The 10362-nt window shown below is 44.4% G+C and overlaps 1 protein-coding gene across 3 annotated transcripts in view; it reads right to left on the bottom strand.

The window, feature by feature from the left end:
- Positions 1-10362, bottom strand: part of Pde8b (phosphodiesterase 8B) — a 224804-nt gene that overhangs the window by 78799 nt on the left and 135643 nt on the right. For all 3 annotated transcript variants that reach the window (XM_013349685.2, XM_005356471.2, XM_026783678.1), the window contains exon 3: positions 1948-2138. In XM_013349685.2, the coding sequence (XP_013205139.1) occupies positions 1948-2138 (191 nt within the window). The remainder of the gene's footprint in view (positions 1-1947; positions 2139-10362) is intronic.

Genomic DNA, 10362 nt, shown 5'->3' with positions numbered 1-10362 from the left:
AGAGGCTAACTCACATAGTGAACATGCTGAGTGGGAGCAGAGGCTAACTCACATACTGAACATGCTGAGTGGGAGCAGGATCTTGACTCCCTTTGTGACTGGCCCCTGCTTTTCGGGTTACTTCTTGCTCCCCAGAGAAATTGCTGCTAAGAGGGACTCCAGTGTCTTCCTGGTGAGAAGACTAAGGGAGATCTGGAGGTGTGTCAGTCTGGGGTCAGGATGCTAAATGAAGGGAGGCCGGGGACCTAGGCCCACAGAGGACAGAAGGGAATGTACTTGTATTGGCATATGTCCACCGCTCACTTCGGTACAGAACACTGCTGGCTGTCAATCATATAAGAATCTAGCTGCCTCTAACGGAACCAGTAACAGACAGTTAGCACATAAATACATACAACTTCCTTCTGACCTCATATTCCCTGCTGCCTTTTTGAGCACCTGTAACAAAGACACAAACATCATGCCTCTATCTCTAAGGAAGAATACAAAGATTACCCATCTAGACCTTAGTGGACACTTGTCTTGAATTATTGTGTACCTGCCCTTGTACACCTGAAGCAGTGTTTGATTACAGAGCCATACAAGACGAGTGAGCAAGAGTCAAAACCCAGTTCCAGCCTGAAAATCATTTAGGAAGAAGATATATTTTGTTTTGTTTGTTTTTTATTCTTTGAGATGGTGTCTGGCTATGTAGCCCAAGCTGGTCTTGAACTCAGTAATCCTCCTGCCTCAGTCTCCCAAGAGCTAGGATAACTGAAGTGTTCCATTATACCTGGTTAGAAAGAAAATATATTTCTTAATAGTAAAAATATCATTTTGTATGTGTGTGTGTTACTAAATAGGAAAATATTTCTATGGAGAAAGGTAAGATTTGAAACTGATAAAGCACTGGTTAGTAGCTGGGCGGTGGTGGCACACGCCTTTAATCTCAGCACTCGGGAGGCAGAGGCAGGAGGATCTCCATGAGTTGGAGGCCAGCCTGGTCTACAAGAGCTAGTGCCAGGACAGGCTACACAGAGAAATCCTGTCTCTAGAAACAAAACAAAACAAAACAACAACAACAAAAACCCAAACCAAACCAAGACAAAAAAAAAAAACCAAAAAAAACAAAACACCCCACAAAAACCCCACTGGCTAATTAAAAATTCTTTGGGAAAATGCAAGTCATCAAAAAATAACAAGACAAGGCAAAGCCTGTGACAAAAAAAAATTTTTAATCCATTAGTATTTTTGTCAGGATACCAAAAGTTTTAAGAATCAATTTCTTTATTTTTAATTTACTAATATTCAATAAAAGTCTGGCCCCATATGTGACTGGACTCTGTCCTGTTCTCAATTAATTAGTGACTCTTGCAGGCCGAGGTCCAAGCAGTCAACTTCTGTTGAATGGCTCAGTTAACATTGTGCGTCTACTTATGATCAGACAGGTGCTTGCTCCCTGAAGTGCAAGCGTTTGTATAAAAAGGTGGGGGCATGGGCCCCGGGAAGCCTCTGCCACTAAAGTGACTGCCTTCTTCCCTCCATGTCTGGGAAGCCTGCTACAGGATCTACCCATCTGTGTCATGTATGGAAAAAAATCTCTGCTTCACACATTTCTGATGTTCATTTTGGGACAGAATAATGAAGTTTAAAATATCTACTTTAAATCTAAACTACGTGTAGTAAAAACTGTGTGAATTTTAATGACTCTTTGATGAGCAATACTCGGGAGGGGTGGGGGACCATCCTTTAAGCTGTAAAACGAGTCCAGCCTCTAAATTCAATGCAATTCAAATGTGCAGAAAAGGGAAGGCAAGATGCGTCTGTAGGAAGGAGCCATAGCGTGTGTCTTGGCAATCCAGACCTATGACTCTCAGGTCAGTGCTGGGACCCACGGCTGTCTATAAAAGAAATTCATTTAGAGCCTATCAGGGGGGTTTACTAAGCAACTCAGACAGAGAAAGGTACCTGCACACCGCTTCTGCATCGAAGTTCCGGGTTTGCCTGTGATCAATCACAATGATCTCATGATGCTTGTCCAGGAAGCACTCAAGGGCCGACTCTGGAGTGCGAGCAATGTTGCATCTGTAGCCAGCCCTGTCACAGGCCCACCAGAAGCCGTCGCTCTGACTATCCTCCTTTGCAAAGATTAGCAAAACCTGAAACAGAAAGAAGAGCATCTTGAACCGAAATCCACACCCTCTGGACGGCACTGAAAACAGGCCGTGGGGACACTGGCTAAACACAGGGCTCCAGAGGAAAGCTGTCTGGGCTCAGCTCCAACAATGCCTGGGCTCTCCAAACAAGCTATACCATCTTCTTGGATAGGAGTTAGTTGGGGGGAAGGAGGGTAGGACACAGGTAGGTGCTCGATCATTCTAGTGAGGAGTGGATGCTGCTGGCTGCAGGTTTTCTTGCAGTCAGCTCTGTCTTTAAAATGAGGGAAACAGCATCATTACAGACAGGATAAGTCACGTGGGTTCTGCAGGTAGCATGGTAATCTGAAAAGGCACACATCTGGCCCAATGCAAATGGTTTTTGCTTCCAAGTCCCTGGAGGCTTCCTGTGCGCGGCACTAAAATAGCTGTAGAGACACAGGAACTTCAGAGTACTGACAACAACCGGAGAGATTAATGTAAACACCCGACTCTTGCCAGCACGGCAAAAGACTGATCATGAACTGTGAGGCTGACAGAACCAAACTGAGGATGGCTTGCCTCTCTTTGCCTCATTGCAGAGAATAGCCCCACCCATGGAAAAGAAGGCAGGTGCCATGAAGACACTCCTCAGCATTCTTGAGCTCAGGAATCCAGAGTCTCTGGCAGCTTGGAGCTAGGGAAGCCTTACCACCACTTGCACCTCTTTAGGTTCTAACTTGAGCACTGAGAACGAAGCCTCGGGGAGCGAGGGTGGCCAGCCCAGTTCCTAAACATGTTCCTCTGCCCAGGAGAAGGCTGGCACTTATAAGCTGCCTGGTCAAACCTTGATAGTTGAGACAGTAACTGGTTTTATAAAAGCTATAAGAAAGCCGGGCGGTGGTGGCGCACGCCTTTAATCCCAGCACTCGGGAGGCAGAGGCAGGCGGATCTCTAGGAGTTCGAGGCCAGCCTGGTCTACAAGAGCTAGTTCCAGGACGGGCACCAAAGCTACAGAGAAACCCTGTCTCGAAAAACCAAAAAAAAAAAAAAAAAAAGCTACAAGAAGGTTATTCCTGCTTTATTTTTGAGAAAGGCTCTTGCTAGGAAGCCCCAGATAGCCCTGAAGTTCCAGCCCTTGAACCTGCTGAGTAACCGGGTTTCCAGGAGTGCACCACTGCAAAGGTCTTCACTACGATCCTTCAGCAATAGGGTGTGATGTAAAAACACAAGAATCGAAGACATTGCTAAGGCATGCTCCAGCATCCATTTCCGGTTTAAACAATTAGGACTAGAACAGTATTCTCTCAGCATGGAGGGCTTTTAAGGCAATACCATAGGTCACGGTAAAACACCCAAAGTATTTCATTTATAATCAGAACAGAAATAAAGCCACAGTGTCCAACTGCTACCATTATGTTTTTAAAATACTGTATTACTTGAACATAGAAACCCATAAGGAAGTAGACACGATAATATAATGGATTTCACCCACCCATCCATCAGTTCCAACAATAGCTAACTACTAGCCAATAGGGGCTTGTTCTATCCCTCCCTCTAACCCAGGGGTTCTCAACCTTCCTAATGCCTTGACTCTTTGATACAGTTCCTCATGTTGTAGTGACACCCCAGCTATAAATTATTTTGTTGCTACTTTATAACTGTAATTTTGCTATGGTTAGGAATCGTAATGTAAATATCTGATATGTGATCCCTGTGGGGGCTTCTACTCACAAGTTGAGAACCACTACTCTATCCCAAATCTTGTGTGTGTGTGTGTGTGTGTGTTAAATACAATCAACATAACCTTATCCACACATATCTGTTAAGCAGAAAGATTCATTCCTATAAGGACAAAACCACAATACTACTTCATACCTAAACCTCCCCCCAATAATCCCTGAACATTAAAAATATCCAAATATATCATCTATGTCAATCATCTCACACTCTGAATAATTTTCTGTTTTCTCAAGTATCATGTCTCCAGGAGCAGAAATATCTGGGGCTTTTTTTTCAGCATGATTTTAACATCTTTTTTATTTTTCGCACATGATTTAATACCATCTGCCAGAAAACATGGGGCGGCTCTCTTTCTCTGAGGACTCACCCTGACCAAGGTCTACCACTCCAGCCTGAGATGCTCCTAACCTTTGCAGACACTGAGATGCCACTAGAAGAAAGAGGCAGGAGGGAGCTCTCCCCAGAGAGGTGAAGGGCGTTGACTGGCGGGTCACGACATTGGAAAGAAAGCCTTCAGATCAAACAGTTACTATGGCAAGGACAACAAGTAAGACTGGGTTGAAGCTTTCTTGTGCAAAATGTCATGAGCCTTCTCCTTGGTGCAACTGTGATATTAATACGAGAAAAACAATGTGTAGAAGCCCAGAGCCAAAATCTGACAGAATCTTTTGCCTCACATCCGTCTGGTTACGTGATGGGTCTATAAACCAGAATCTCAACAAGTCACACCCATTTCATTGGGATCATTATGGTTCAATACTGACCAGTACAATAAGAATGCAAATCTACTCTCTCCTATTGGACTATACTACAGAGTCCAACCCATCTTTCTCATTTCCCGTGTTTTTACACAAAACTGGAAGGTCTCACTTTTTAAAAAAAAGTCATCAAAAGGTATTATTCCACAGATATTTCCTGAACACATACTATATTCCTGATATCTTTTTAAAAAATCCCTTAGCATATGTTATTGGACAAAATAAAAACCCCTTGTTTGTCATAGTAAAAAGTAGCAGGCAGGGCTGGAGAGATGGCTCAGCTGTTAAAGGCTGGACTCAAGAGTAGCAGGTGGAGTGAGGGAGCTCTGGAGTGGGTATCAGCACAGGGAGGGGCAGGTGGTCAAGAAAGGGGTTGGTGTTTGGTAGTTCTCCAGGCAGAACTGTGGAAGCCCCTAAGACAGTGGTTCTCGGCCTTCCTGATGCTGTGACCCTTTAATACAGTTCTTTATGCTGTGGTGGCCCCCAACCATAAAATGTTCATTGCTATTTCATACCTGCAATTTTGCTATTGCTATAACTCATAATGTAAAATATCTGTGTTTTTTGATGGTCTTAGATGACCAGTGGGATCGTAACCCACAGGTTAAGAACCACAGCTCTAAGAGGTTCATGACTATGTCTGGGGTGTCTGGGGTTTCTGAGCTCCAGTGTGAGCCAGTGTGACCGAGGTGAGAGGGAGGAAGGATGGGCAAAGGTCACAAGTGAAGCAGAGGGCTACACCATAGGAAGGTCATCTTGGCCAATTTACAAAACAAAACAAAAACTAGGCATAAGACTGATTTAAACTGGGGACCGCATTAACCATGCTGTGACAGTTAATCTTGGTTATATCAAGTTGGTTACATGTAGAATCTACTAAATCCAAGCAGCTGGGCACACCTGTAAGGGATTTTCTCGAGTAGACTGCCCAAGTCTGGGTCACCCCTTCTCTGACGGCTACCTACATTAAGGAAATGGAGAAGGGAGATTCTGGGTTGTGCCTGCTTCCCCTCATTCATCTACTCTGTGGCTGTGGCATTCCTTTGGTGGTATCAGAACCCACTTCTCCTGGATTCTAATACAGACTGAAGAACAGCAGCTCTCTAGGATTTCCTGGGACCACTGAGACATCCAGTCTCATGGGCAGAACAGCTACTAGATCCTTGGCTTTTCTACTGGGAGACAACCATGGTTGGACTACTCAGATCACAGTATATAATCCACTCTGATAAATGCCCCGTGTATCACTATGACTCAATATTGACTGGTCCAATAAGAACACAAGTCTATTCTCTCCTGTTGGAGTATGCTACAGATGTCAGTGAATTTTATTCATGGCGTATGTCTTTACACAAGATTAGAATGCTCCACTTTTTGGAAAAATAGTAAGAAGCAACATTCCAGAAATATTTCCTGAACATCTACTGTGTGAGTGTGTGTGTGTGTGTGTGTGTGTGTGTGTGTGTGTGTGTGTGTGTATTGTTTTCATTCTTTCACTTCCGATTCTACAGAGAATTCTGACTAACACACATGCCTTTCGGATGTTTTCACTTCCGATTCTACAGAGAATTCTGACTAACACACATGCCTTTCGGATGTTTTGATACCAGGACTTTGACATGGGGGAGACAGGAATTCTCAAGAGTTGATGGATTCCTGACTGCCCCGGCACTTGGACACTGTCCTCCTGCCCTAATCAGCTCGGGACCAGACACCTACAAATTAGAAACAATTCCTATATCCACGGCCCCCAAAATTTCCCAATTGTCCAGATTTGCCAGTCTTAAACTTGCATACGCTGCCTGCCCTTATTGTCTCATAAAATCATAGGAAGGCGTCTGCACCTGTCACTTCCTGGTCCCGGGACCCCTGAGTGACCTTGGAGTGGGTCTGAGTGCTCCCATTAGTGTGATGTTTCCCTTTCGTTTGGAAACTTGAACCATATTTTCAATGGCATATTTTCATGATGTATTAGCTTACCTGAATAACAATAAAACTACTACTGATAATAAAATCTATTTTATATTTGAAATGGAGTGTTTATATTTGAAAAGTACTTACTAGAACATTTCTTTGGGTGATACTTAAACTTATTTCCATTTATAGCACATTGATTTAGAAAAATCAACCCAAAAGCACAATGGAAACCCATAGCTTTGAGAGTAACAACACAATAGCAACCATCTTGGAATGTGCTCTAGAAAATCATTCCTTCTCCAAGAAAGTGGTGGATCCGAGTCACCATCTTTAAGATTACATCTGGTTCAAGGGTATCCCATTTCCAGAAATGTGGATTCCAAGAAGAGAAACACAGAGGATGATGACTGGGAACTGTGGCCACTAATAGTGGAGACGTTGAAGGAAGGACTTGGAATTTTCACTGTCAAAGTGCTCAGAGGCAGCCGGGCCCCACTGCCCTCTTCCAAGCCACGGCTTTGCAACTCTTCCTTGGATCCTGTGAAAAATTGAATCTCTCTCTCTCTCTCTCTCTCTCTCTCTCTCTCTCTCTGTGTGTGTGTGTGTGTGTCTGTGTGTGTCTGTGTGTGTGTGTGTGTGTGTGTCTGTGTTTGCAGTACTAGGAACTGAACTCAGGAACACACACTTGCTAGGCAATCACCAACCCTAAGTTACAGTCCCAGAGTCTTGTTGACTACCCAGGCTTTCCTTGAACGTACAGGAGCTATAAGCAAACATGGTTCATTCTGGACTGACCTCTGTTATGTTGGTTTCTGTTCAGGTAAAAACACAACTATAGGCAGCCTCTTCTGCATGGGAGAACTAGATCATAAATGGCCAAAGAACAGTCTGCATAAACACTGTGACCTTTGAAGGTTTCTGTCAAAACCCTGTGAGGTTTGGCTTCTTAGTAATAATATAGACAAATGAAAAAAGTGCATTTGCTCAGCACACTGTCATTGAGATTTAGTAGCTCTCAAAGCTACTAAAGAAGAGCTGAGCAGTGCTGGTCACCTTCTAGCCAGAGTCTGATAGTGAGGTACAGCATCTCTTCTAAGCCTTGGCAAATGGTCCTCTGTAACGCCATCACACTTCATCCCTGAAGAAGCTTTAATGAATGTGACATGTTTGGCTGGCCCTTTATTCCCTCATCGCATTAACTGATTGCCTTCACACTGGCTGTGTGTCCACTGTCCCTCAAAGACGATAGCAGCAGCAGCATTCTCCCCGGGCAGCAATTTCTCCTCTAATTCTGTTTATATTTGAGTGACAGGTCGCAGCATCGTCACTTCTCACGGATTGCTTTGGGCTTTCTGGTTCATTCCTCCATCCATGAGGAATGAACACAGGGAGCAACGCAACTACACACTTAGTTGTCCCTGCTTTATCCGAATGACAGGTGGGCAGGAAAGAGCGACACAAATGGTTACTGATCATGCTATACGTGATCTGTGGGCTATCGTTACTGATCATGCTATACATGATCTGTGGGCTATCGTTACTGATCATGCTATACGTGATCTGTGGGCTATCGGTGTGGTCTATACTTAACTATTAACAGTTAAGACACTGCTCTGAAGTCGGGGATCTAGAGGTATTTAACTATTCTTCACATGGTGAACCTTGGGTTGTATGTGCAAAGTCCTTGTCTGCCAGGCGAACAACCTCTCTAGCTTGTCAACACATAGAACTTTGTCAAAATTTTTTTCATAACCATAAAGTTCCATTTGTTGTTCACCCTAAGCTAGAACAATGCCCAGAGGTGCATGCCCAGAGGTGATGTTGAGAATCGTCTTTGACCTCTCTTCTACCTTATTCATGGTCTCTCTCACAAACAAACCTAAAATTCCCCAATATAGCAGTGTCCCCATCCAGACTGTTATGGAGATCCCCACTTTGTGTCTCTGACTGGAGTCACAGGCATTGCCTACTCAACTTGTCCCCATGGTGAGAACCTTAACCCCAGAGCCGGCTCCTCAGGCCCTGATTTGTACGCTTTCTTGACAAAAGTTTGCCTGTGTGTCTTCAAATGGACTCACAACATCAATAGTGAAACACTCAACTTTTAGAACAGTTTGTTGGGTTGTAAGACACCGCTAGGTAGCAAGGGTCATCTGAGGCATATCAACACACAGAGATGATGTAAGATGAACCCACAGAGTACTGAATTATGAGGCAATTTGATTTGAGACAGAGCCAGTAAAGGGGTGGGGTGGGAAGTACTGACCTGGGACTTAGCATAAATTTTTCTAGAAAAATGGGTTTGATTGTCACTTCCTTTTGGCCAGTGACTAAACCCAAAGGACTTGAGACATTCTTTTATCTAACAGCCCCTTCTGTAACTCTGTGAATGTGGCCACCATTGTCATTTTGCAAACTTCATCTTGGAGAATGACTAAGAGACAAATCTATAGTTACACAAATAATGGTATAAATTGAGGCCAAGATGACCCCAGACTGGCTTGGCTAGGTAGAAGGGACAATTTGGTAGTATCATGAGGAACTTTTCCCTCCTTGCTGTGGCAGTCAGCTAGTCACAAGGCCATGTACTCTCTGACATATAAAATCCGAGTGAAAGCCAGGCATGGTGGCTCATGCTTACAATCCTAGCACTTGGGAGGCTGGGTCTAATCTAGGCTACAGTGAATTTCAGACCAGCCGAGGCTACAGAGACACTGTCTCAAAACAAACAAAAACTGATATTTAATGGCTCTAGAAAAAAAATATGCCCATGTAAACACGAGAGAACACTTTTTGAAGGAATCTGCCTTGAGAGGAAAAGCTTAGGCCACAGCTGTGGGGATCCAGCTCCAAGTTCACAGGAAAGCCCAGCGTGAGAGGAGTGAGGCCAGGGCTCTAAGCAGAGGCAGGCGGATTCTACACACTGGGGAAATAAGCATGCTTCAGGCACGGATGAAGAAGAGACTGCTTGCTTTCCATACAGTGTCACAGCGATATCAATTTACTGCTTCTTAATATCCCGCTTACGTTTTCTTTTCTGACCAAGATTGAAGACTATGGCTCTCTCAGTGAGTCACATCCACTCACCCGGGAGATGCGCGACGCAGCTCACACTGCTCTTCTAGCACGTTCTGCTCTCCCTGGGCTCCTGGCAGCATGTGTGCAGCGTCTTGGCCCCATGCTCCACACCCCAGTTCCCCCTGGTGAATTCAGAAATGTGTTCCCAAAGCAAACACACACCGAGATACTCTTATCTCCCTATCTCATCCCAAGCTTGACTGATGTAGCTAATTTATATTTTCTAGCATTGCAAAGAAATGACAGAATAGATGTTGTCTTCCAAGGGGCGGAGGCAAAACCACAAAACAAAACAGAAAACAAAAATGAAAGCACTAGGGCATAGATTTGTTTTCCTGATACAGCTACCAAACCAGCAGCAGAAACAGAATCCATGACCAGCTAACAATACCGCTGCTGTGAGAGGGCTTGAACCTCTGTCTGTGCCCGGAGAGCGTCTTGCCATCTCTACCCATGGTGCACAGAGTCTGCACATAGTAGGGGCTCAGATTCTTAAAGTCTTACATATTTTTAAGATTTAAAAAACTCTTCTATCCCCCCCGACTCAGAGAGATGTGTGCTCGTGTGTAGGTATGTCTCACTGTGCATAAGAGTGTGAGGTGTGCGCGTATGTGTGTGTACCGTCGTGTGCCATGGCTCTCTTAGAAAGTCAGGGGACAATGACTGCGAGTTAATTCTCTTTCCACGTGTGTCCTAGGACTCAAGTCAGGCTTGTCGGGCATGGCAGCAGACACCACTACCCGCCGACCATC

The sequence above is a fragment of the Microtus ochrogaster genome, chromosome 19, assembly GCF_000317375.1.
Source record: "Microtus ochrogaster isolate Prairie Vole_2 chromosome 19, MicOch1.0, whole genome shotgun sequence".
Lineage (NCBI taxonomy): Eukaryota > Metazoa > Chordata > Mammalia > Rodentia > Cricetidae > Microtus > Microtus ochrogaster.
This window is presented reverse-complemented; position numbering and strand designations above follow the sequence as displayed.